At 41.1% G+C, this 27,243-nt stretch overlaps 2 protein-coding genes across 8 annotated transcripts in view; both read right to left on the minus strand.

Annotated features, from left to right (window-relative positions):
* LOC133840739 (filamin-C) overlaps positions 1–25,711 on the minus strand; it is a 31,068-nt gene extending 5,357 nt beyond the window's left edge. The window contains exons 1-13 of one of the 6 annotated variants that reach the window (XM_062272773.1): positions 25,546–25,711; positions 19,315–19,713; positions 15,679–16,329; positions 14,824–15,129; positions 14,028–14,764; positions 13,699–13,969; positions 13,158–13,493; positions 12,834–13,031; positions 12,332–12,771; positions 11,855–12,279; positions 2,421–3,432; positions 2,136–2,356; positions 25–1,116 (exon numbers count right to left, since the gene is read on the minus strand). In XM_062272773.1, the coding sequence (XP_062128757.1) occupies positions 1,094–1,116; positions 2,136–2,356; positions 2,421–3,432; positions 11,855–12,279; positions 12,332–12,771; positions 12,834–13,031; positions 13,158–13,493; positions 13,699–13,969; positions 14,028–14,764; positions 14,824–15,129; positions 15,679–16,329; positions 19,315–19,551 (4,857 nt within the window). In that variant the 5' untranslated portion in view covers positions 19,552–19,713; positions 25,546–25,711 and the 3' untranslated portion in view covers positions 25–1,093. Of the gene's footprint in view, positions 1–24; positions 1,117–2,135; positions 2,357–2,420; positions 3,433–8,323; positions 8,660–10,382; positions 10,593–11,854; positions 12,280–12,331; positions 12,772–12,833; positions 13,032–13,157; positions 13,494–13,698; positions 13,970–14,027; positions 14,765–14,823; positions 15,130–15,678; positions 16,330–19,314; positions 19,714–25,545 lie in introns of those variants that run through there. The other 5 variants (XM_062272768.1, XM_062272769.1, XM_062272771.1 and 2 more) reach the window with 5 other exon arrangements.
* Positions 5,144–5,930, minus strand: LOC133844974 (uncharacterized). 2 transcript variants are annotated; one of them, XM_062279272.1, is made up of 2 exons: positions 5,787–5,930; positions 5,144–5,729 (listed from the first exon to the last, which is right to left on the minus strand). In XM_062279272.1, exons 1-2 carry the CDS (start codon positions 5,826–5,828, stop codon positions 5,370–5,372), a joined length of 402 nt encoding a protein of 133 aa, XP_062135256.1. In that variant the 5' UTR covers positions 5,829–5,930; the 3' UTR covers positions 5,144–5,369. The 2 variants fall into 2 exon arrangements, with proteins under 2 accessions (XP_062135256.1, XP_062135257.1); XM_062279273.1 differs by having other exon boundaries at positions 5,793–5,893.
* Positions 25,712–27,243: the final 1,532 nt, after the last annotated feature.

A 27,243-nucleotide genomic window follows, 5' to 3' on the forward strand; every position in this document is an offset into this window, starting at 1 on the left:
TTCACAGTTGCATATTTGTTTGCATTTTTGCATTTTTGTTGTATTTTTAGTATTATTAAGTTTTTAATTAAATCGGTTTTTTTTGTTGTGTTTTCGATACGAAAGCGTCGCGACCGGAAACGATTTTTGTTTTTAAATTGTTTGTGTTTTTGGTTGAAATTCATATATTAAGCAAAAGGTTGTTGTTGTCGTTGTTGGTTGTTTGTTTGGTTTATTATTATTGTGTAGTGTGGTTAGTTTTGTTTTTATTTCGGTTCGCGAAAGTTTGCAAAAAATTTGGAAAAATGTTGACTTTGATTAGTTGCGGCATTAATTGGAATTTAAATAGGGGAAAAGTTCATAAAAAATGATTGATGCCAAAGAAAAAAACTGCAGTGTTAGTGGGGAATCTGACGGTAATTGTGATAATTATTAATTGAACTTGCAGTGCGGTTAGTTTCGTTTATAATTGATTTATACCGTGTAACTTTGAACTGTATATAATAGTTAGTAAACTGAGATGTTGCATGGTGTTGTTTTGTGTTGGTCAGAGACAGAGAGCGGGATAAATAGAGAATAACCTCCGCTATACATGTGTGTGTGTGTGTGTGTTGGTGTGTGGGTTATATACTAGATATTATATATATGTATAATACTATATACAGACTCTGGATAACTGCCTGACACAATTGCAAACACAATTCTCGATGCTAAACATGTTGGTAAATCATTTCGTTTTTATTATTGTTGATTTTACATAATTGAAGGCAATGGATAGATTAGTAAACAATTGCCCATTAAAAGGCCTAAGGACATTAGTAAGGAATAAGTAAGAGTACTTTGTTACATTATTGTTTTATTCTGCTGCTGTCTGTGCATTATTTTCTTTTTGTTGCTGTTGTTTTTCACTCGTGGTTATAAGTATTTCACATGGTCGATACGCGTTCTAAACGGACTGTTAGATAAACAACTAGTATATACATACATCAATATAACAGACAGAGAGAGAGAAATAGTCAGGGAGTGAGAGAGAGAGAGAGAGAGTACTCAGAGGGAGTGAAAGATACGTATATGTATAGATAGTTAGATAAGTATATGCATAATTATATAGAGTCTAGTACAAAAGATTTCGCCGTCCTGAAATATAATACAGATATAAAACGTGAGCAAATTATTACAAATTAAGGGCGTAAAATTACAAACAAGAATACATACATACACAAAGACTAGATACAAAATACAAATTCAGATACAAATACAAATACAAATACAAGCAAACACAGACAGACACATACATCCACACATTCATAGTGTACTTATGTAGAGTACACTCTGAGACGGCAATCAGAAAACGAGTTAACACCCACGCGTAGCGAGCGACATTGTGGTCATGACATAATCCGGCAATTGAAAAGCGCACAATACCTCGACAGATCCAAGCCTAAACCAAGCTGCTGCTTGCTAATGCGTCAAAATGTAAACGAAGCAATTGCCAAAATGATAAATATAACGCATAATTACATCTACTAAATAATGAGCTTCAGCTACACACTCAAGTGGGTGCTCAATGTGCTCCAGTGCAAGCGTGTGACGTTGAGAGAGACAGCGGGAAGTGGGGCTATGGAAAGTGGAAATGGTGTCTAGTGCTAGTGAAAAGGAGAAGGTGGAGGAAGAGGGAGCGGGGGGCATTGGCATGCTTGAGAGTTTTCAACAACAATTTCCGTACATTGTGCTGAAATGTGTGAAAATGCGAGTGTGTGGGAAAATCTGCTTGTGCTAAGGCGCAAACGTATAAAGATGCAGATAGAGATACAAATATAGATACAGATACAAGTGTCGTGTGTGTGTGTATACATGTTTTGTGTGTGTGTGTGTGCAATACTAATGCCAATCGAATACTCATACAATTAACATTTATCAAACGAGCAATTAAATTACAATTACATTAAACTTGAACCAAAATCGAATGCGAATGCAAAACAAACCACACACAGAGACATAGACAGAGGCGAGAGACAATGCAAGATGACTCAGCGAGGGGAGGAGACAGAGAGAAGGGAACGCAGATAACACATAGCTGTTACTTTTGCTTGTTCTCTTTTTTTGAGGGGTGTTAGTGGAGTAACTCGGACCAGTGCTTGGCCCATTTCACATACCTTCGACGTTGACCTCAATGTCTTCCAAACGGCCGCCATTGTGATTGATAACAAAAGAATTGGTCTGATGCACGGGTCCAGGGCCGCCGAGCGACACCTGCGGCCCGGCGACGCCGCCACTTATGCTGACCGTTATGGGACAGCCGGGCACGGGCATCTTGTTGAACGACACATTGATGGTATGCTCACACGACTCCGTGGGCACAAACGACACGGAGAATCTGCAACAAAACGAACGAGAATATGAATATGTAAAATGGTATTGGATGCTGCACTTTGACTCACCTTGCACTGCCCTGGGGATGCACCTGTGTGGGTATATTCTGACCCTTGGCCGCAATGGTTATCTCGAGATTACCCTCGCCGGCATCACCCGCATCCACGGTGAACTGCACCGGACGTCCCATGGTGCCACGAGAGACGCTACCAACGACCACCTTGCTGGCATCATATGACTTGGCCAGGAACGGAGTGCCCTGCACCGCAAAGCCATTGTACTCCACGTTGATCGAATGCCCACCCACGCTGGTGGGCGTGAATTCGGCAGTGAATCCGGCGTGTATATCGCCTGTCACACGGACCGGCAGCTCACCGTGCGGACCGCGTACGCTGACCGCTAGCTCGGCAGCGCCACCGCCGCTGACGGTGATGTGAAACGAGGAGGGCCGATTAACGGGTATGAGCTCCAGATTGGTCAGATTGAGGAGGACACGCGAGGTGTCCGCCACGGCACAGACGAAGGGGCAGCCGCGCACCGTTTCGCCATTGAATTTGATGTCAATCAAATGGGACTTGGCCTGTTCGGGGGTGAACGAGACGAGACAACGACCGCCGCCAACGACCTGAACGTGATTGGGCACCTCGCCCTCATTTATGGATATCTCCAGCTGTCCCTCACCAGCCGCACTGGCGTCCACACGAAACTGGCATGGTTGACCCACCACGCCGCCGTTCACTTCGGTCACTTGGATCAGGCTGGCATCGTAGACCTTTGCTATCAAAGGCCCGCCAGCGATCTTAGTGCCATTGATGGACGCGTCAATGATGTGCGTGCCCACCTCGGTGGGGACGAACTCAATGCGTGCAGCACCATTTGCCGCCTCATGGGTGACTCTGGCATTCAGCTTTGACTTGTTTGGGGTCAGAACCGTTGCCACGCACTCGCCTTTGCTAAGGCTTTGTCCAGGAGGCGGCAGTATCTCAAAAACCGCCGGCGTATTGGCGGGCACAAGGCGTGTGGATTCGCCCAGAGCGGTTAGGCCGGGTGACGACATGATCTCAGCGTGCCACGGTGAACCTGCAATCAATCAAAAAACACAAAAGGTTCAACTGTTAGTTTGCGCTCAGCCATCGTCAACAATAGCATCATATGAAATTTGATATTTTATTCAACAATCTCCATGTTCATGTTGCCCCTTTCCCCTTTCCCATTGTCATTCCCATTCCCCAAAGTCCACTGAGGGCGCGTTATCTGACGCACTCAAGATAAAGCTGCAGCTCAAATCGCAACGAGGGTTGCACGAAGAATAAAGCAATATTATTACACTTAAATGCTTTTAACAACTAACATGCAAACAGAATAGTTCAACAAATTCTAGGAACAAAGTATAATAATGTTAACGTTTTCCCTAGTATAATACTTTTTCGGCATATTTTATCAATGAAAAGATGAAAGAATGAAATAAGTTGAATAAGCTTGAAAATTCAAATCTTTGTCTTTATTACAGAATAGCTTTTTGTAAATTTCTATTATTATTAAATACTTTTTATCTAATTTACATATAAAATAGTTCATCAAATTCTTGCAGCCAAAATATTGTTATAATAATGCAAGGAATTTGTGTCACTGGAGAAATCGATGAGCATTGTATCTTTTGATAACTATTATATAAGGATTGAGTTTAAACTTAAGATGTTTCTTTTATATTGTTGACAGCATTCAAATGAATGAAATGATCAGCATTCCAATCTGTTGTTTGCTTTATTAAACTGTCGCTGATTTCGAGCACACCTTTTAAGCATAAATATTATGTGAGGAAAGTAGATTGCCTAAAATTTCAATGACAGCCCTCGCTTGCAAGACAAGACAAGGTTAGCTTCAGTTTCCAGTTGGATTTCGCATTGTTTTCCGCTGCGTCTCATTATAATTGTCGCAATTGCTGCGGCACTCGCAATCTGTGCCGCCTCGTTGCGAGTTACAAGTGCGTATCTTGAGCCAAGTATCTGTGGCTGCTTTTGCTGTAGTATCTGTAGCTGTTAACTGAAGCCGTAGCTGTATCTGCATTTGTGAGAGGGCATAAGATACATACTATATGTATATGCACGGTGAGTTGCTGCAAATGCTTAGAGAAGACAATCAAGCAGAGCAGATTATAGCACATTAATTGGCCGCAGCCAGTTCAAGTCGAGTTGCCGTTGCCGCTTTGACAATGTTGCAAAACGAAACGAAACGAAACGAGCTCAAAACCATTAAGGAATGAGGCTTAGATTGAGCTTGTGAAGCTACTTGAGAGGCGGCGGCCAAAGACTCTTGCAACAAGCGAATTGAACTTGGTATTTTTTTGCAATTGCATTGGCAATTACGAGTCAAGTCGATGCTCGTTAAATTTTAAATGTTTGCTTATTTCTGTTTTTTTTTTCGTTGGGTTATTATTGATTTTATACTCGATTTCATTGTTGCTGCTGCAACAACAGCAACAGCATCAGCATCAGCAACAGCGGCAACAGCGTTGCAAACATTTACTTTTGTTTGCAACTTTCCACACATTTCTCTTTTGTTGCACTTTTCCTTTTAAGCACTCGCTCGCTGGTTTCGTTGTTGCCGCCGCTTTTTATGGCATTTCCATGAAAATTGCTTCAGCTCCCCAACTGCTGAGCGCACAGCTCAACTCAGTTCAATGGAAAATCAAACTGTTGCGTTGTCGTTCATAAAAATAAAGAAAAACACGATTTGAGTTGGCACTTTTTGTCTTCGTATCTTGCGCAAAAGCGCTTTTGACGAAACAACGATTGCTTAGCGATTAAATATGCAAGTCAATAAAAATATATATGCTTAATCAAATGCTATACTAAAAGATATATTGTTCCATCTCGAATCGTCTGTATCGCCCAAAAATATTGACTAAAGAAAAAGGATTCGAGTTGAGCAAGCCTAAAGTAGTGATATAAATTCTCATCTTGGCAGCGCTTGGTTTAAGCATCAATTGCAAGTCAATAAAAATATATATTCTTATTCTAGAAGATATGTTGATCCACCTCGAAGCGTCTGTATCGCTCAAAGTATTGCCCAAAGAAGAAGGATTCGAGTTGAGCAAGCTTAAAGTAGCGATAGAAATTCTCATCCTGGTAGCGCTGATTATACAGCCAGATACAATGATTGGGCATATACGGCATAAGCACTTCCAACTTTAATGAATCCATATCGCAAGGCATATGCAGCGTATCAAATTCCATGGGCATTTCTATATAATTTCTGCTATCATCCTCGCGTCTCGCTTTATGCGATATGGAGAAGGTTTTCAACTGCGTGGTGTTCAGTTCAGAAGGGGAATCTGCAGCAGGCAAAGCTCTGCCAGAGCTGATTGGCAGGAAACTCTGTAGACAGTACATTGAATAGCTTCTTATTTTAAACCCAACTTAGTCTGCGCTTACCAATACAATGCAGGTGACTATAAGCAAGAGTATAAACTGCATTCTATGTATATGTGTTGATAAGTTTATGTCTGTATATAGAGAGAATTATGACTGAATTGACTATGCTTGCTTTATGCTCGACCACTCGGAAAGTCGTAGCAGATAGTATAGCAAATTATGGCCAAACATGTTTACGTTTAGCTGGCGAAAATTGATAACAAACAATCAACACACACCACACAGCTCGATTAAGCAGAAATTAAGCACACCATGCGGCGTTCTCTGCAGCGGCGTTCAATGCAACACATTTGGCAACCAGGATACTGGAAAGCCACAGGGCCGATTAGCGGCAGACGCACGTCGTACATAATGTGCTGCAGCTGCTGTGCCAATGAGGCTGTAATCAGGCAATAAACTTGGCCTCTAGTCAACCAACCTGTGCATACTGTTGCGTATACGTAATATCTGAAAGTCATTACTTAACTGTCTGACTTTAAAGTGGCGTTGGCTTTAAACACCGTTAGTCGGTCACCTTTGAGCTCATAAATAAAGGTCTAAGAGTCACATGCTAAGCACTGGCAGACACCTGGTCATCCACCTGAGCTCTCGTTTGCATTGCCAACTAACGGTGCAGATAGAGCAAATGATTAACTGCTTCAATGGGGTCGCTCGAAATAATTGTGGCATTTGTAACGCCAGCAAAAAAAAACTATAAATATATCTTTCTCTTAATATCAAAACAGTTTGAAGCATGACATCAATTAGAGATTTTTGCCAGCATTCCATCAACAAAAAACAAGTTTCTTCTTTAAATTGTAACTTGTGGCACTTTCTATGTATTAAATTAATTAATAAATAAATGAAAGTCACAAACATGTTGATGATCTATTCAAGAAACTTGAGATACCATCAGATATTATTATGCTGAAGTCATCTCTGCTTAGTTCTCATAGAAAACGTATATTTTATTTTGGTCTGACAAACACTTTATAATTAATGGTAAAATTATTAAAATTCAGCTGCACCCCAACTTCAACTCATTTCAAAAATAAGTATCTAATAAATATGCAAATTTTTTAGAGAAGTTTCATGTGAATTTGGCACGAAAACTAGAAATTAAAGTCAACAATAATGTTAATAGACTGAAGAAAGCATTGCTTGCCAAGTTGCAAATTACAATTAAATGTGCACAAAAGTATCTCAGAGTAGCAGAATAAAATGTTTTCAAAAGTATCTCCGAGTAACAGTATAAAATGTCTTCAAAAGTTACTCAGAGTTCCACATTCTTAACTGTAGCTTTTGTGCTACTTTTAGTAATGAGTTGGTTAAATTGTAATCAGGTTATCATCTCTCAATTTGCTGCACCAATTGCACAACTAAATGAACTCTTAAAAATTGCGTGCTACTCTATATTTTATAATTTGAGTAATTTATCAGTTCAAGCTATAAATTGTCTTGGTTTTTCTTTTTAAGTTTCTGCTATAATTCGATTTCTGCAGCTCTTGATTTATTTAGAGATTAAGCTCTAAATTGTCTTAGATTTCTTTCTGCAAAATTTAAGTTTAAATAGTTCAGCTTCAACTCGATCTCTGCATTTTTATTATTATATTATATTATTATTTATTATTGCTTATAGAATAAACTATAAATTCAATTGGTCTTTTATTCAGGTTAAAGTTTTAAAAGCTTTACCACAATTCGATCACGAACTAGATCTATTGAGTGTAGAAAGATAAAGCTATAAATCGACTCGGGTTTTCTTTGCAAATTAAAGTTTTACAAGTTATACAAATATAGCTTTTGAGTGTGTAAAGACTATAATTCTTATTTATAGATTAAGTTATTATTGACTTGGCCTTTCTTTTAAAAATTGAAGTTTTAAAACTTCAGTCACTACTTAGATAAAGATTAAGCTATAAATTGCCTTGGTTTTTCTTCTGAAAATTAAACTTTCATAAGTTCTGATATCAATCAATCCCCACAGCTGTTGAGTGTATTTAAAATTCGTTGGAATTCATTGCTGGCCATGGCCGGTTTTCTCTCCAACGAGAGCTGTCTTGATAAGCGGCAAGTTGCAAGTGGTTGTCGCTGCAGTTGTTGCTGATGCCAGTTGCTGTTGCCAGTTGCTGTCGCTGGCAGCGATCAACTTTTCCGGCATGCGACCGTAGAACAAGTGCAGTTACGAATAGAATGCTGTTATTCAATATGCATATGCCTAAGTGTGTTCTCTTGTTGTTGGTGTTGTTGTAGCTGTTGCTGTTGTTGAGAGTATCTCGTGGTGTGCGTATAGCCAAATCGGTTACGTGACTGCGGCATGCAACCGTTAGATGGCCAACAGCTGTCGCCGCCGCAGCAGCCGCCGCGGCAGCAAAATACAAAAATTCATAGTCAGAAATGTCTGACAGGCGACCGTTACAGCTACAGTGCGGCCTAACTATAAAAGCCAGTGTCTCATATTAATCACAACAAATATGCAAAATCTACAATTTCTTTTGAATGCCGTTTGACCTGTACATGAATATAGATTGTATTTGTTGTATTTATGTAAGATTTACGTTTTGTGGCGTCTGTTGGGAGCTTTGCTGACGTTGCGTTTGATTAGTTGGATGGTGTTGGTAGCGTTTGATATTGTTGTTGGAGCAGTGCAAGATATTGTTGTCGTTGTCGTTGTTGGTGTCTGAAAACGCGTGATTGGACCTTTTTCTTTTGTATATCAATTCACAATTGTTGTCGGCAGCACGTCTGAACTTGAAGCACTTGAAAAATATAATTGTTGTTAAACTTGCTGCGATTATGTCAGCGACTTGTTATATTTTTATTTAATAATACTCGGTGTATATTTATTTATATTTTGTGTTGTTTCTGTTGTTGTTATGCTTTCGTATTAAATGCTGCTATTTGCGAATTTCAACCAAAGAAAAACAATAAACAATTTTAGAACAGCGTTTAAGAGTGCGCCGCTTCGACGGAGTTGCACAAAAGTCACGAATCGCGCACGTTTTTATCGCGTTTTTCAACATTTTCCGACGCGTCGCAATCATTTGTGTAATTTATCATTTGTTTTATAAATTGTGCTGTCTTCTTATGCTGCTGCTGCTGCTGCTGCCACCGTCGCATAAAAAACCAGTATGCGAACGCTGCTGCCAAAAAAATTTCACTTTATGTGTGCGGCTCATAAAATCACAGAATACTGCGCCGAAGGGAGGGGAGTGGAGAGCTGAGAAATTTGTTGGGCATGTGTATGCCAATATGTTGGCAACGGAAATGGCCATAAGCGAGCGGGTAAAAGCTGAGCGGAGAGCTCTTTCTCTGTTTACAGTTTCGCGGGGCAGACTTTAAAAAAACGGGGTGTGGCAGCTGCTCATTAAACGTCGAGCAACAAAACAAAAATGAAAACGAAATGTTCGCTCAAATATTTGTTGTTGTTTTTGAAGTTGTTGTTGTTGTTATTGCTGCTGCTTGCTGCATGTGTCAAGTCGTCTTTGGGAAAGTAAGTGGACGTCAAGCCACGTTGGCTGTAGAAATTGCAATCTGCTTGCGACTGATCTGATCTGTGCTGAGAAATACCTGAGGCACGCCCTTGCCTCATGCTACCTGCCGTTTTAAGCAGTTGTGCAGTTGTGTACCTGTGCCACGGCAACAGTAACCTGGCTGACAACCTATCCCAACGGGTTTCGAGCTGCAACCTCAGCGTTATTTTGCGCGTATCTCAGGGCGTGCCACTTCCTTGTGTAGCAGCAGTTACTAACAAAGGCATGCAACAAGTGCGCCTTGAACCATATACTCTACACACAAAACACATACAAAAAAACGTAGCGCAGTGCAGGAAAAACCAACAGACGACAGCAGATTGAAAATTGCAAAGCAAACGGCAACACAAAAAAAAATGCAGACCACTTCCCTTCTCAGCTCTGTGTGTATGTGAGTGCGATGTGTATCTATGTTTGAACTGTGCCTGTCTGTCGCTCAATTGTGTGCGCTTGCACAGCGTCGCCATAAGGGGGCCTTTAACTTGGCCAATAAATGAGCTAAATTGCGGCTGCATGTTGCAAGCTATACACTCGACACACTACAAAATGGCTGCCACACAATGTTTGTTGTTCAATATAAATGGAAATGGAAATGGGAAAACTACGAAAATTCAAAATCGTGCAAAAGGCGACACTTTTCCACACGCGTTGCGCTGAGCTGAGCTCAACCTTTAAGCCAAATTCAAGCAGCTGTCGAGTCCCATTGAAAATATTTCAGCTTAAAGGTTCATTAAACTGGTTTTTATATATTTTTTTTCTTGTACGTAGCGCGCGCCCCAATACACACGCACACACACACACACACACACACATTCGAAATCAAGAGACCCAAATGCGATGAAGGGGGCAGCATTGTTGGCGACAGCGACGACGGCGATGGCAGCGGCAAAGGGAACGGGAACACGACGTCCGCATTTGGATATTAGCATATTTCTTTAGCCATAGAAATCTCATACGAAAAATCTTTTCGAATCGCTACACATTCCACAAAACTCTTGGTTTGCTTGTTTTTTTTCTCCCGTGTTTTTTTTCTTTGTCGTTATTTTTTTTTTTGGGTAAATTCTTTTGGATTTGCAGCTAATACCGTTGCCAATGCCTTTTTGTGGCTTCTGTTTGATTACAAACGATTCTTTTACATTTCGCACAATCACACAAAAAGTATTTCTCTTCTTTTGCTTCTTTTTTTCTTGTATTGCTAAGATTTTTCTTGGCTTTAACCGTTGCGATCCGCAGTTATCGGGCTGCGGTTCCGTCGACGTGTCAGTTTCGTTTCAAACGCGAGCTATGACTGATCTCTGCCAACGCGTCTCCCAGCCACAACACCCAAAACTTGTCCAGCAGGTCGCGCTCACTGCGCGTCCATTGCGGCTCAGCTCAGAGCGCGGCGGAGCGTAAAAGAGCAGAGCGATTGCGGCACAGGTGAGCGCAGGTGAGCAACGCAACAAGTGATCGACGCTTGGCGTGAGAGCGACAGAGCGAGAGTTCGATCAAGGCATTTAATAATGTTCTCTCCGTCTCTCGCGAGCGTAGTTATCGAATTCGCCGCACAGTGGTTCAATTGTGCTTAAACTTGGGCGAATTTATAGAGAGAAGATAGTGTTAAATTACTAAGCAACTGCTAAAAATGCCAACTACAAAATTCAAATTTCTATTAAGAATTAGGCGTAGCTTAATATTAAGTCACAGCATAATAATTCATCCTTCAAGCACAGTTTAGAAAAATGTAAGATAAACAATACAATTATTCAAAATAATGTCCTATGGGTTGCACTTTTTCAGTCGTGAAAAGGCAAATGAAGCAATTTTTAATGAGAATATTTGAAGATTTACGAGAATCAATAATATTACGATTTACAATTAACTCAAGCATATTATATCCACATAATGTTGTACATATAATCTGCATATTATTTAAAAAAATATGGAAACGTATTATTGAGAAGAATATTACCGATAATATCACAATTTACAATAAGCCATTAAGAATAAGAGAGAATGCTGTGGCTCGATTTAATTCACAAAAGCAGAATTATTTCTGATAACCAGCCGTGTGAGTCATGAAATACACAATCTTAAACAGATAATCTAAGCAACCATTCAAGAAATGATAATTAAACCATATTTTTCTGAATGAAAATAAAAAAGCTTGTGTCATCAAAATTGAATGAAAATAAATTAAGATTCGAATCTAAGGTTTCGCTGATGAACAAATAAAAAATATGTATTCTACGGTAAAACACATGGCATCATTTTATATTCTAAAATTGGAATCTATATAAAAACCAAGAATGGTTTCACACGCAGTAACTCTTACAGCTCAATCTGTATCTACAGTACAACAAACTTCATTCACATTGAACCAATCGATCTGTACAGCAACAACACCTGAGAATCCGAACTCGTCATGCCCAATTTAGTTTGAAGTTCAGCCAAAGAATGCCGCACATTATGGTTGCACCGTATATAGACAGAGATACACCCACAATATGTAGCATTCATTGCGTCACATTCGATTTCCTGCTTAAAAATAGTTAAGATACCGAAGCTGATGCTCACCTGGTACCGTTTCGCCATTGAAGGTGATCTGAACGGTGTGGGTTCCATGTTCATGTGGCGTAAAGCTGGCAATGAAACGTTGTCCGCCCAGGGAACGAACCGAGGAAGTGACACGTCCGCCATTCACAAGTATTTCCAGATTTCCCGAGCCGGCCTTCGAGCCATCGATTTCAAATTCAACGGGTCGTCCAATGGAACCATTGGGAATATCCTGCACCCGAATGGCTCTAGCACCGGTCGCATTATTGTCTATGGGTCGAAAACGCGAAAGCGAGCTGTAGCCATAGCCGGCGCCAGTCTGTGGACTGTGTCCGTTGCTTTCGGTGACCACATGCTCGCTGGACTCCTTGACGGTCTTGGTGTAGCCGCCAGATCTGTCCGTATAAGTGTTGTTCGAGTGTGACTTGACTGTGATGGCACTGGGTCTGCAAAACAAGGGATTAGTCGTAGGCTTACAGAGGATTAGATTGTAATTACTTGTAGCGCTCTCCGTCGTCGGGTGAATCGCGTCGATAGTCCGACTGATGCTGCTGCTGTTGTTGTTGCTTGTGCAAGGCAAACTTGTTGTACTGTGTATTGCGCTGTGTTTCGTTGTCCAAATCGGGGCGTGCATAGTTAAGTTCGGTGCTCAGCTGCGTCTCGGTCATGTTCGCCAACGATTCCAGCGAATTGTGCGAGAGCATATGCTTTGTCTTATTGATGACATCCCAGCTATCGCGTCGGGCCGACGCCGGCTTCATCGACGACACACGCACATTGGATGAGTGATCAATGCGTGGCTCCGGCGAGCCAATGCGACGCATGCGCTCTGTGGTGCCATACAGCGAGGGACTGGCTCGCACATTCGAGTCCGTGACATAGTTCGAGGTGGATTTGTACGTCGATGACTTTTCTACAGTGCGCGATTCGTAGCCATTCTAAAAACAGAATAATAAATTAGTAAGAGTTTGTTTCGAATCTTTGAATCAACTGATTTTACCTTGTTGAGGGTGTTGGTCACCGGGCTACCAATGCGATGCGTGGCTGTGGTGATGTAGGCACTATTCGGAGAGTAACGCTGCACCGGCGAGGCGGAGGCGTGTCTTGGACTGTTTGTAATGTTGCGAGTGGAGCTTTCATACTGATTGGACGTCTTGATAGTCAGCGGACTGTGCGAATGCATTTCACTCGAGCGCGTCTAAAGTAATAATAAAATACAATCGAGATTAGTAACAAATTGTGGGTTCAATCACATTCTAAAACACATAATTAGCAAACGAATTGGAAGGATTTTGTTGTGGCAAGCAATACAAAATTTAGTTACATTCAGTGTGGGACTAGGTATTGGACTCAGCGAGCTGGTCAGCTGCTGGTGGCGTTGATAGCTGCTGGTGCTGCTGTAGTTGCTGTTGCTGTTGATTTGCTCTCGTTCCTCGCGTGGCGCCGCTAGCTTAGGCTTGGTGCTCATACGCCGCTGGCTGTACAGCTCATTCTCCTTGTCGTAGTAGTAATCGTTCTTGGTCGAGCTGCTGTTCGAGGTCTTCGAATCGCGGCGGGCGCCCGCTGTTTCCGTGTACAGATCGGCAGAGTTCAGATACTTCACAGTGGGTGAGCCACTCGATGTGGGAGGCAGCGGTGGTGTGGGGGACGCGTGGTTCTCCTGTCGAAGGCAATTTTGAAGTGTGTTTTGTGTGTGTCAAGGGGAGCAAGGACATGGACATGTTGTATTAGTGGTGTTAGTCGTTAAAAACATTGGTCAATTTTGATGTGCTGCTGTTTTGAGTCGAGTGCAAAAAGCGTTAGCAAAGTAGCCCCGTGCTGCATGCAACAAAAACAATGAAAAGCCATGCGATTTGCACACTTACCTCGCTCTCCCGCTTGTAGTACCTAGAGCTGGACGTGTGATAATCGGTTGTGTCCAGCTTGGGAGAATACTGCGGTGAATAGCTGCTCGTCCGCTCAGCCGTGTTGTGACTATGCAGCTGACGACGCGATAGCGACTCGTTGCGATAGTCGTTGTGGCGTGAGTTCGTCGTGGATATAAAGTGCATGGAGGGACTCTCGGAGCGATGTTTGCTCTCATGCAACGGACTGTTGCGTGTCTTGCCCGAACGTCCCTTGGTGCCCACGCGCATGCTGTAGAGCAGATCAAGAGAATTAGCTAGGAACAAGAAATAAATTCACTTCAACTCACATGAATGGCGATCCCTTGACGTCGTAGCCATTGAAGTAGATGTAGACGCGATATTTGCCATTCTGTCGGGGCATAAACGTCACCCGATACTTGTTCTCCACGATCTTCTCCACGGAACAGACAAGCGAGTGCTTGTCATGCACAATATCCACATGTAATTCTCCGTTGACGCCCACGCCGCGTGCATCCACCTCAAAGGTATGGGCACGCAGTGGCATGGCGCCATCGAGGCCATGCACTGAGACTCCCGAGGAATCGAAGACGGCACAGGTGAAGGGGCCGCCTTGAATGTGACGTCCCTGATACGTGATGGCTATCTCCCAGATGCCCGCCTCGTCCGGCTTAAATATGGCACTGTGCCCCTCGTCGATCTTTTTCAGCGGGCAATTGTGCGAGATGCCCGTGGGCGAGACTGCCGTGACCAGAATATCCTCAGTTTTGGGTGCACCTGTGGCATTCACCAGCACCTCGACGAGGCTGCCCAGAGCACAGGGCGCCATGCCGGGCGGTGCCACTTGCATAAGTCGCGGTAGCACACGGAAAAAGTGTCCACCCAGAGTGTCCTCGCCAATTTCCACAACAATTTCGTGCATGCCATAGCGTTCCGGCACATAGACACCCTCGCCATGGGGATTGAGGCGCACCGGCTGGCCGGGATGTCCGCTAGGGGGCACCACGTGACAGCGCACAGAGCTCAGGCTGATGTCCCGCGACAGCACATCGATGCGGAAATGCGTCTGCGTGTGAAATGTATATTAAGCATTTATGCAATTCTCTCTCCCTGAATGTCACTTACCGGTTCGCCCACTCGGCCGGATGTGCTCTCCAAGTACACGTTGACCAGGTCGGAGAGCGGCGGTCGTGGCGTCACCCACTGCAGATGCGCCGCATATGCCATGATGCCCAGATGCTCCACTTCCGGTGTCGCCATATCCTTCGCCGTTAAAATGGGCTGCACACCGAGCTTGGCGCCAGCATCGACTGCCTTGCGTATGTTGTTCTCGTAGTGGAAGGGATCCGTGCTCAGCTTGTCTGGGGCGGGCGCAGATCCGCCCAGTCCTTTAATAATTTCGCAAAAGACGCGTCCATCGTTCCAATCGGTCTGCAAAAGGCATCGATTATCGATAAATCATTAAGCTTGCTGGCGATGTTGGAAATTTCTGTTAGTGTTTGACATTTTTAAATCTATTTATGTTGTTGCAATGTTATGACTGCATACACAGAAAATCCGTTAATCAATAGCGTACAAATCACTCGTTTGTTTGATTAATAAACAATTCATTAGCGTATTTGCTGTGCCCATAATGAACAGCGCAACTTTGCAATTGTTATAGTTTTATAGTTCATTTTGATCGCTAGATAAGACAATTGTAATTACATATCTGATTCAAAAAGCTGCTCGCTATGCCACAAAGATTTGCATTGCAGCAGGCAACAAGCAATGACAAGAGCTTTTTGCTATGTCGCATAAGTGAAAATTCCATGGAATTTCGAAGCGTCATTCCAGTGCACTGGAAGTGACTCATGTTAAGCGAAAGTTACGCCGCTGTTAAGCGTCTGTTATTGGCTGCTTGCCGTCGTGTTGTGATCGGTGTGATTAAATTCCTTAAATCTGTTTTATTTTGTGTTGTTGTGTAATTAGTAAACATACCGTAAAGTTTTTCACGGGATCCTTGACCTGAGTGTTGACCCAACGCATGGTGGCGTTGTAACCAGGTCCGCCGGGCTTCATGAAGTACGACAAATACGTCATGCCCGACAACTCGTCCAGCCAAGGCGATGCCAGATACTCCGGCTCCAGCACCTTGGGCACACCGAATTCGCGTTGCGCCAGATTCATGGTATTGGTGCAGTTGCGCACACTCTGACTAGGATCCAGACTACGCCAGTGTGGAAACAATCCCGGCTGACAGTAGTCGAGCAGTGCTGCCAGATTGACGCCGCTATTCCAATCGGTTGTCAGATTGGTGATCTTGCAGTCTGGCAACGCCGCCTGCAGCCAGGCAAGCATGAGCTTGCGCGGCGGGAATTTGCTGCGTCCAATCTGATAGCGGACAATCAGCGACCAGATGAGTCCCAGAATCAACTTAACATTGCCATTGACAATGTCAACGTTGCCAATGTTCACCAGTTTGATGTGATCCGCCTCAATGGATTTGAGTGCTGTCGTTGCATTCTCGAGATAATGATGCTGATTCGCCGGTCGGCGATTCCATGATGGCTTCAGGGGGCGTGTCTGCAGGCTCTCGACAAGCGCACAGAGGCAGGTGCCATCGCAAAAGTCCGTCGCCCAATCGTGCACCTGACACAATAAATGCGGTAAGTTATTTTGTCGTATTTGTTACAAGTAATTGCGATGGGGAGAGAGTGGGAGATAGAAAGAGGGGAGAAGGCGGCAGCGGCAGCGGCCGCTTTCAATGGGCGTTAATTAGCATTGTCTGGGGCCCAAGTATGCATGTTACCCTAATGTAGCTACATGCCTGCTGCTTGTCAGCCAACTTTCATAATGGGCAATCAACAGCAAAGACTACAACAATAACAATAACAACTAAAATAACAAAATAACAAAAAAAATAACAACTAGAAGAGCTCGCTTGTGTTGTTGTTGTTGTTGTGCCCCACTTTGGGGCGTATAGCGTGCGAAGGTGAACCGCCTGGCAAGTGACTTGGACACACTCTCTCACACGGCAACAGCAACAGCAAACAGCTGGAGCTGTAGCTGGAGCTCAAGTTGGAGCTGATGCTGTCTCTAGTGTAGTGCGAGTACTCGTACTATGGCTTGGCTTTCTCCGCATGCGTCTTTGCAATTTTAGCATTTGACATAAAGCTTTTTATCTTGAGCTGTCAGCAAGCCGAAGCCGAAGCTGAAGTTGAAGCTGATGCTGAAGCAGACGCAGAAGCCGGGCCAGACAATCGCGTGTCTTTGGCTGTTTGTTTTTCTGTTCCGTGCCCATAGAAAATATTCACTGGATGCCCATAAAAATCTCGCACATTGTTGTTGCTGCTTCTCTCTTCCTATAACAAGCACATACATTCATTCTACACACTACAGTTGGGGGCGTTCTTATTGTTATTGTTGTTGCTGTTGCTGTTGCTGCTGTTGTTGTTCTTGTCATGTGCGCATAACCTTTAAATTTGCAAGTCTCTTGACTTTTTTACGATATGTCTGCACACACACACACACACACGCACATGCAGACACACTCTCACAAGCACATGGGAGATGAGAATGTAATATCAATGTGCTTTCTCATAAATTCCAATTGTCTGCTGTCATACGAAATTCTTATCTTATAAGTTCGCATATATCATAAACATACGAACATGTGAAAGATATTATTTGTGCCCAACAATTGTCCTGTGTTCACAATGGATGCTGTTGCCATAACAGCTCAACTTGAGAAGTGTTAAATTCATTTTATTCGACATGGAATATGCGTGAATTGCTCACAATTGTCCTGTTTACTATCCTAATTCTAATAATTGCGTATTAACCATATCGTATATAGGGGGAATATTTGTAAACTCCAAGTAATGTACCAACGTAAAAATCTCTTTTATTCAATATCATCTGTTGCTTTAGAATAATATATGAATTTAATTTAAAAAGCATTTTAAAGCATTTAAATAATTTTTGTTTAATAAATTTTTTGTTTTTTTTGTTTTTTAATATATTCAAGTGTTAAACCATTTAAAAAATCTCAGTTTAACACATTTTGCCAATTAAATTCAACTTTCCGGAACTAAGAAGGCCTTAAAGATTTTATTATTATATAATACATTATAATTGTATTTGTTTCTTGACGAAATATATTTGTGTTATAATCCAACATTATAATAGACTTTTTTTATTCTTTTTTTTATCTTAACAAATTGCCAAGTTGAAGTGTCCAGCATTATACATATTTTAAAACAAGAATTCAATTAAAATGTCTATTGAATAAAAAATGAATTAAGAATTCAAGGAAAGTGTATTTAACTTGTGGCATTTCTCTCGTAGCTTCTCGTTGCTTGTTTTTTGCTTCTATATTTTTTTTTTTGGTTTTGTTTTAGCATGACAATATGTCACACAAAGTTGATTGCAATTTCATTAGCCATAATACGCGTAAGCTAGAATATAAAATGCACACTTGGCGCTCTCAATTTGGCATTTTGACCTAAATATAGCAGCCAGGTTATATACTTCTACACATATGTATAATATATTGTCATTGGGGTTTGCTGCTCAATTAGCGCAGTTTACAACTTGACTCGTCGTCACACACAAATCCATATACATAAACATACGAAACGAACTCTGCCCATTTTGGAGGGTCTACGGCCTTGCCTCAGTTCCCTGTGTCATCTCTCATTTTTGTTTGTTGACTTGTCAAAAATTTATGCACAAAACTTGAATACAAAAGTCTGGCCTGCCGTTGGTTTTTTTTTGTGTGTGGTGTTTTTGTTTTCTTAGTACTGCTAAATGAGCTTCGGCTGATGCTGTTTTTGTTTTCATTTTTATACATTTTGTATTTTGTATTTTGTATTTATTTATATTTAGTGAGCTGCGTTTGCGTTTTGCGGCGGCCTTGGCATTCAAGCGCCCAAATATGGTCAGGCCAGTTCGGTGTGAGAAAATCCGTAAAGGCGATTCGAAAATAAACTCGAGACTGGCTTTCAAAAATTGACAAATGAAATGCATGCTACACTTGAGAGGCAATCGAGCAATTGCCATCGCAATCACAGCATGTAATTTGTAATTATTGACCGACGCATTCATAATACATTGCTATATACATACGTATATTCAAATCGCCTTCGAGTGTTGCGAGTTGCTTTGCCATTGAAGTCGACGTGGGCGTTGCGTATACGCCGTGTGTGTGTGTATGTGTGTGTGTGTGTGGGCGGCGTCTCTGAGTCGAGAGTTTTATGCCTCAAAATAAACGGGGTGGTGTGAGACCATTTAAGGTCACCTTTAGCTCACGGAAGAACACGCACACACACATACATATAAACGTAGTTAATGGTTGTGACAAATGCAGCCACCTGTTGAAGCGTGGAAATGCCGTTTGGAATGTTCCCAGGCCCTGCTCGAAGCGCTGATCTAATATGTTCGATCTAATGTATTTATATATGCGTGTAATTGATAGTTGATAAATAGTTCTACTGACAATGCCCGACCCATTGACTGAGTAACCAAGCGCGTTGCGCTTCAACGAACGCTTGCGTAAGTCTCGCTTTTAAACGCCACATTCCGCATCTTTCTCCCCTTCGTCTTCGTCTTCGTCTTGTTTTATCACACACTCACCTGCATGCCCGTCTCGCGCAGATGCTCGTTGACCCAATTGCGAAATGTGTTCGCCTGGATCTCCACCCACAGATCCTCGTTGCCGCGTATGTTCATGCCCTTGGCGGCGGTGCCCTCGGGACTGCGTGCCACCAATCCGGCATGTGTGATCTTTTGGGTCTCGGTGCTGCCATCGGTGTTGTGCTTGAGCAGACCCGCGTGCGTCACCTTGGCGCCCTTGATATCTTTGACGTCCATTGTGGCCAGCTTGCCACTGCCACTTGTCACTTGTCTTCACTTCACTTCACTCCACTTCACTTTCTGTGTTGCACTTTCCGTAGTTGTTGTCTCAGTTGCCTCAGTTTTATGCAGCTATATGGCTGGCAATTGTTTCATGGTTTCATTCAATTCGTTTCAAGACTGTCCCAATCAGCCAAACGAGAAATAGCAACCAAACAACGACAAAAAAAAGAAGCAAAAAATTCTATTAAGTTGTTAATTGAGAAACGCGATTCGTTGCGATTTCGATTTCGATTTCCGAACGCACGCGATCATTGCCCAATGCGAACTGAGTGGCTGCCACTTTGGAGCCACTTGCTCTGGGCCAAAACAAACAACCAGCTAACTGGCGAGTGCAAAAACAATGACGTCATGCCCACAACTCGGAGCTTAAAGCTCGACTCGCCAGCAACAACAACAAACAGAGCAGCAACAACAAAAATGTGGGCATGCGAATCTGAATCTGGCTATAGAAAAACTGGTTTCCAACCGTTCGTTCCAAGCCCGAAACGAAGCGAGCCAAAAGGAAAATTGAAAAAAAAGAGTCTGACAATAAAAATAATGTAAAAATACAAAAACCAAAACGACAACAACAACACACACACAAAAAATGAGAAAAAATTCACTTAGTTTGGAATTTCGCCGCAAAAACACAAAACTTTTGCGATCTCTCAATGCGGTGGGCAGAGTTAGAGATACTCACACTCGCTATCGGTGTATGTGTGTGTGTGTGTGTGCGTCGCTGTGTGTGTTTTGCAGCAGCGTAGGAAACTGTAAGTCTTTCACAACAACAGCAGCACGTCGAGCGACTTTAGAAGGCCGTCAAGGTTTCTGCTTACAGCCCATAGACAACAATTGTTTTGGCCAACTGGGCAGACTGGGGGCTGCTCTTGACTGGCTGCTAGCTGACGGACTGGCTGCCTGGGTGGGTGTCTCTCTCTCTCTCGGAAATGTGGGAAGCTCAAGCAGCACAAATTCACTTCACTAAAATGCCACAATTGTTGCAATTGTCTCTTGTCGCATTCGATCATTGTTGTGCGTTTCTGTGTGTGCGTTGTGTTTGGACAATTTCACTCACTTTTACCGCAGGAATTTTATTTTGCCAACAAATTGAAAGCCACTTGCACACACGCTAATTGGCTGCTTGATATGTCGATTAGCAAACGTTGCCAAAAACAACATTGCGGTCGTTTTAGTGGTCGCTCCTTACCTCCCTCCCTCCCTCTATCTCTCTCCCCAACTCTCGTTGTCTCTCGGCCAGAGACATTTGCATTTTGGCACAAGACAACGAGGCGTCAAAAGTGCAAAGGCCTTAATTATCGGAAATCCGGTTAAGTTAGAGCGCCCAGTTAAGCCACAGCAGCAGCCACAGTCACAGCAGCAGCAACAGCAGCCTCAGCACATATATCATTTCAGAGATCACATTTCAAATATCCAAAATTGTTTTATTGTGTGCACATTGAGAAACACTTTATTTAACGTGTTTACTTTTTTTTTTTTGGCTGATGACATCACACATCTTCCATAGAGACGCGACAAGTTGTGCGCTGAGTTGTGATTGAAAATAAGCAGAAATGTGCTGAATTGCTAGTAATTGACTAGAAGATACCCTGCATTACAATTTGTTTATGCTTCTTACAAACAGTTGTTTATTTATTTTCAATGTTTTTCTATATAAATGTTGCACTTTCTGTTTGATTAAATATTATCATGTAATTGAATGCTTAATCTTGATTTAAAATCTTGCCTTTTTAGTTTAATTTTAACATTTTTCTCTTCCGGAAAAAAAATATTATCTTGAATTTTAAGAATGAGCAATTTCGAATTTTTTTTAGTATTGTTATCTTAGTTTAAGAATTTATCTTCTTGTTTCAATTTTGACATCATATAATTTTGATTCATCATATAATATAATCTTTGATTTTAGTACGTTTTTTCTCCGTGTATAATGTAATTAAAACAATTTAATGCAAGTCAGGTATTGACAAAATCATTTAATTGCTCAGCAATTCTTCAACTTCTATTGAAATCACTTCCTTAAAACAACTTAAATTTTAAGCCGTCTGCCAACTCTGTTGTTACGAAAATTTGAAAGAAAACATGCTGAACTAAATGTGTTATTAAAATTCAAGGATTTAGCTTCATAGATGGGAAAAACTATGCAAATTCTGAAACAATAAAGCTACATAAAAACCTACATACATGTTGCGCATATTTGGATGGCGCTTAAAAATAAAAACTGACGACTCGATGCTAATCAGAAACAAACAAAAATGGCTTAGAGCATTGCTTTAATGATGTAGCCAAGTCGGATTACAGCTTACAGGGTATATTATTATACTTGTAGTAGATGAAATGGCGTAGTGCACATTGCATAAATTAAAATTGACTACAGCAACAACGAATAACAGCTGGAAGTGCATTCCACATGTAATGTGGTCAATAGAAAAAGCGTTAAGGTCGACATCAGATGGATTTATGTACATATGTTACGTCTGACTAAATTGAACTCGACTCAACTGAAATCAACTGAAATTGAAATGAACTGATCTGAAGTGAGATTTGTTGCTGTTGCTGTTGCTGCTGATGTCATATTATTTGTTGTTGCCTGCAATTGGCATTGGCAATGAACCTGCCCGTAATTAGTTGTAGCTAATGAGCACGCGTTCTAAATCGAGTCATTTACTGGGACAAGCAAAGCCAGCACTTTCGGCAAGGTCATGGGAATGGGTACAGCTAAAGCCCCAACTCTGACTCCAAACAACGACTCCAACTCCAACTCTAACTTCAACTTCAACTCCGACTGAGGCAATGTGCGGGTTTGCACAGTTGGTCAAGAGTGCAAACAGGCAAATGAAAGTGTTTAGCTAGTTGCCTCATTTGTTTGCCCCGTTGTTAAAGCTATCGCTAGCGCTCTTGTTGTCGTTGTCGTTGCTGTTGTTGCTGTTGTTGTCGTTGTTGTTTGTTAACATCTTTGACGTGACTCAAGCGACTTGTTAAGCCCGAACAATACGAAAATACCAACAAAAACAAAAATAGTACACGCCCAGTTTTAGTTTTAGGGCCATGCCTATTACATTACGTAAGCTGCTGAGAAAATATATTTTCAATTTTTAGATTCAGCCACTAAATCAGGCAATTTGTATCTGAAACTGGCCAAGTTTTTGCAAACGATATCATGAACTGACTGTGTAGGTGGTTCTCCTTTTCTTGCTGTTGTTGTTGTTGTTGCTGGCATTTTTACACATATTTCAATTCGATTTGCTGTCCGAAATTCGCCTTGCCGCAACACCTACACAAGATATTCACACAGTCGTCATCGTCATCATCGTTGGCACCCACATCGCACACACATGGAGTTGACTTTTGATGTGGTGTGGTGTGGTGTGGTATATGGCGGTTGCTGTTGCTGTTGTTGTTGCGGTGGTTCAACGCCTCGTTCTAAACGTGGGCGAGGTTTCAAGTTTGATTTTTGCCACAAAATGGGCATTGAATTGTGAATGATTTGAATAGTAGTGTGATCCAAAACAATGTACACTACAATGCGACACGTTGTCAACGGCAGCTGAAGCAGCCCAAAACTCTTTGGGATTATGCCATTGATAAAAGTGCTTTAATTGCTGCCGTAAACTGAGTTAAGTGTTGCCACAATTAAACTGTATCTTCAAGTGTTCTGCGACTCTACTTTTAGGTTGAATTCTAACAACTTTGCTTACGAACTTATATCAGAGCTAAACGACTCTTTCGATATGAAACAATAAAGTAGAACCAGAAAAGCTAATATGAAATCCAAAATCATTCCAAAACTATTCATTCATTATGGGAGAATACCTTACTATAAATTTATAACAGAGTCTAGAATAGTCAAATCAATCTCTAAACAATTCTTATAATTATGAAACAGTACATTATTTAATAGAAAACTATCTCATAAAGTACTAAAAAATAAATGCTTTCATATGAAGTATTAACAGTTGCCAAAATCATTCCTAAACTGCATGATGAAAGATAGAAAACTTTTAACTTTTAACAGACTTTATACTAGAATAAATGTAATGTAGAAAACTAGCCCAATTCATCCCTTAACTACTCATTTATTATAAGACAACACTTTATTTTTAAATATTATTTTAGAGTTGCCAAAATTATCAGTAAACTACACTCTTTAGTTATGAGAGAGTACATCATTAAATAAACCACTTTTAAATACTTTCCTGTAAAGTAGTAAAAGGGTCTGTACCAGAATAAATGATATGTGAAGAACCAGCCGAAATTTTTAGCTCATTATGATCACTACATCATTTAGTTTAAGACTTATAAATACTTTTTTATGAAGTTTTAACAGAGTCTGTCCTACAGTGAATTAAATTTCGACTAGTCAAAATGAGACAATAAATTATTAAATACTAGTAACAGCGTCTATTCGAGAATCAACAAAATCATCACTAAACAACTCTTCTCTTTATATTGTCTCTCTTCATTTAATGCGCAACTTTTAAATAGTTTGTATACGATTAAATAGCTTCATTATTTTGGTGCTGTACACAGAGTTGGCTAATAGCTATTTAATGGGCAGGTATGCTTTTCAATCGTCCCTGTCTCTGTCCCTGTCCCTGACTGAGTGATATGCTATATCCGCTATATAGCTGTTATTTATCTACTTATGACTTGGACACGCCTTGAGCTAACTGGCAGTTCATTAACGACGCGTTTCCTATGAATTGTTGCCGCACGAACGTTTTTTTTTTTTTGTTATTCTTATTTTTATTTTTGGCAGCATTTATTGCTGTGCACAAATAGAAGAGAATACTCAACACACACACAAAAACACACACACATCGATACACATACGCACACTTTGCGCTTCAAGTTTGTGTCTTCAGTCATTTGATTTATGCCGTTAGACGTCACCAAAGCGCAGCCGCAGCCGCAACTTGTGTTCTATTGTTTCATACGAGTTTTAATTTTTGCTCATTACTTCACTCCCTCGGCATTTGGGTCTCTTCATAAATAATATGCTCGTAAAAGGCTACAATCCATTACGGCCAATTACCATTAGAGACGTAAGTGCAACTAGAGGGAAAAACCTCACGATGAAGCGTAGAGAAAACTTTAGCTTTTAAGCAAATTGAAAACCAGATTCAGAAGCAAACAAAACAGCAAGAAAACTTTCGGTTTTCGGCATACGACATCGTATCGAAGCGAAAAAAGAGAGAGGGAGGGAGGGAGGTGAGAGAGAACAGGTATTACGTAATGGGCTAACAAATATGCAAAATACGTTTTAAATATTTGTTAAGACTACGCCCGTCCGTTCGCCCGCACGGCGACTTTTGGTATTTGCCATGCCCAAAGCCATCGACTGAGACCCAGATCCAAGCCTAGGCTCTGGCTCAATGAATGGCCAAGACTTCGTCGTCGTCGTTGATTGTTTGCTAGATTGTGCCGTTGCTTTGTTCACACGACAGCTCGAAGTTCACGTGTTTAACTTTGAATTGAGAGACGAGTCGAGATGTATAGTATTATTCTATACTATATATACATATAATATATGTGTCTCTAATTTGTGGTTGAAATTGGAACAGCACGCAAGTCGCACGAATCTCGTGTAGGGAACAAAAACGACGACGACGACGACGACGTCGACGGCATGCCAAAGCGAATGGCTGAAATAACTGCGACTTGGCACATCAAAACAACCACAATTGTTGTTGCTGTTGTTGTTGTTGTTGCTGCTGCTGTTTAAAAATAGCATTTACAATCACAACGTTAGGCGCGCATCTGGATTAAGAAGTTTTTGGCTCTAAATGTTAGTTACGACCAAGTTAGCGACAGCGTAAACGCGGCTTATTTATGATGTATATATTTTTTATAGCATTTCTCGTTAGGTTTTTAGGTTTAGTTTAGCACTTGATTTTGTTGTTGTTCTTGTGGTTGTTGTGGTTGTTGTTGTTGTTGTTGCCTGTTGCTTCTTACATGTTGCTTGGCTGGTTGCCTCGTTGCTCGTTGCTCGTTCGGGGGGTTCGGGTTGGTTGCAGTTTGCAGTTGCCCTTTTATTTGTTTTTCTTGTTGTTGTTCACGTTGAGGGAGAGAAAAAATGAAACACGTCCAACGCGCACGAGTTGCTCACAACGACTGAATTTTCGTAGCGCGCTTTCAAGTCAAGTTTCAGTTTCGACCAAAAACTGAGTACGAAAAAAAAAGCAACGAAACGTTCCAGCCAAAGCTTTGGCCGTAACTGGAAGCCAACAGCGACGTCATTGTTCGTCATGATCATCATCATCATGATCATCATTCGCTTGCGATCTTGTTGTGGCTTGTTTTGCTTGCCAGCTTTGGTTGCGCTTTTGTTTTGGGCTCTCAATTCGTCTGGTTAGCTCACTTTCCGCTCCCGCTCTCCCGCTCTAGGTTGTTAGCCACGTTTAGAGACAAGTGGTGTTGCGTTTTAGTGTGGCGTTTCCGTTTACGAAACGCATTTGGGTTCTCTCGAGAGATTGTTTAATGGACTTGCACGTTAATTGTCGATGAGTCTGTGGTTTTTCCTTTTCGATAATTGAACAATTTTGTGGTGGCGCTGCTGCGGCTTATTTCAAAAACCTATTGATTGTAAAACGCAGCTTGAGCTATTACCTTGCTTTTAGCCCCTCTCCTTCCCCATTGAATCCAACCAAAGTAAGAACAATGCATTTTCTTTCATATCTCAAGAATGTTTCTTTTTATGTTTTGTTTTGATTTTATTTTTTATTTGTATTTTTTTTTTTAGTGTTTTGTGTGTTTTGTTGTTCGTTTTAATTTTTTTCATCAATTTGTTTTGTTTTTGTTACCCTTTGTTTGCGCTGAAGTTGTCAGTTACTTTTTTGAGTTCTTTTGTTTTTGTGTTTGCAGACTTCAGAGTTACTGGCAAAACACACACATGGCTTTAAAATGCTCTTCTATGATCTGAACACGATCATATAAGTATGTAAGTACATGAGAGTGTACCTGGGTACAGTTTCTTTTGTATTATATGTATAAGTATATACTTATATTTTGTTGTTGTTGTTGTTGTTGTTGATGTTGTTGGTGTATAAGCTCGATTCACTTGCTGCAAATCGGCGCTGACTGCTCTGAATACATAAGTATTATATATTATCTTAAAAAATGCCATTAATTTAATATATGTTATCGTTTCTCTTCATTTCATTTCGCTATTATGCTTTTGCTTTTGCCTTCTTCATAAGTTTTTTGTTTTTTTTCTTTTTTTGATAATGAAGTCATGCTGAATTAATTTATTGTATAATCTCTTATAAATTATTTAATTAATTTATAGTCACAAAATAAAGCTATAAATGTTGTTGGTTTCTTTGCTCTTCTCAATAGTACAATAATGCATTAAATTAATGTATGAATTAAATCATTTAGCACATGCTCGAGTAACATTCTGTAATTCTTATCAGCTTCAACTTTCCGAAACATTTCCTCTTTTATATTTGCAACAACACAACCAAATCGATGTAGTTTCTTATCTCTTTCTTCTTCATAACAAATCCATTAACAAAACACATTTTGAGCTAACCAAATAGAAAAGCCAACAAACATTTTCAGACATTTAGAATGGCTAGAAAGAGAGAGGCTGTGAGAGAGAGAGAGAGAGAGAGGATTCTCCACTTCCACTTCTCAACTGCATTTCTCTCT

This window comes from Drosophila sulfurigaster, chromosome 3, assembly GCF_023558435.1.
Source record: "Drosophila sulfurigaster albostrigata strain 15112-1811.04 chromosome 3, ASM2355843v2, whole genome shotgun sequence".
NCBI lineage: Eukaryota > Metazoa > Arthropoda > Insecta > Diptera > Drosophilidae > Drosophila > Drosophila sulfurigaster.

What these genes read in the sequence shown, in the direction of transcription:
- LOC133844974 (XM_062279272.1), bottom strand. Translation starts at nt 5,828, where the DNA reads ATGCAGTTTATACTCTTGCTTATAGTCACCTGCATTGTATTG. An exon ending in TAGTCACCTGCATTGTATTG is followed by an intron (nt 5,730 to 5,786) that starts GTAAGCGCAGAC and finishes TACTGTCTACAG; the next exon opens with AGTTTCCTGCCAATCAGCTC.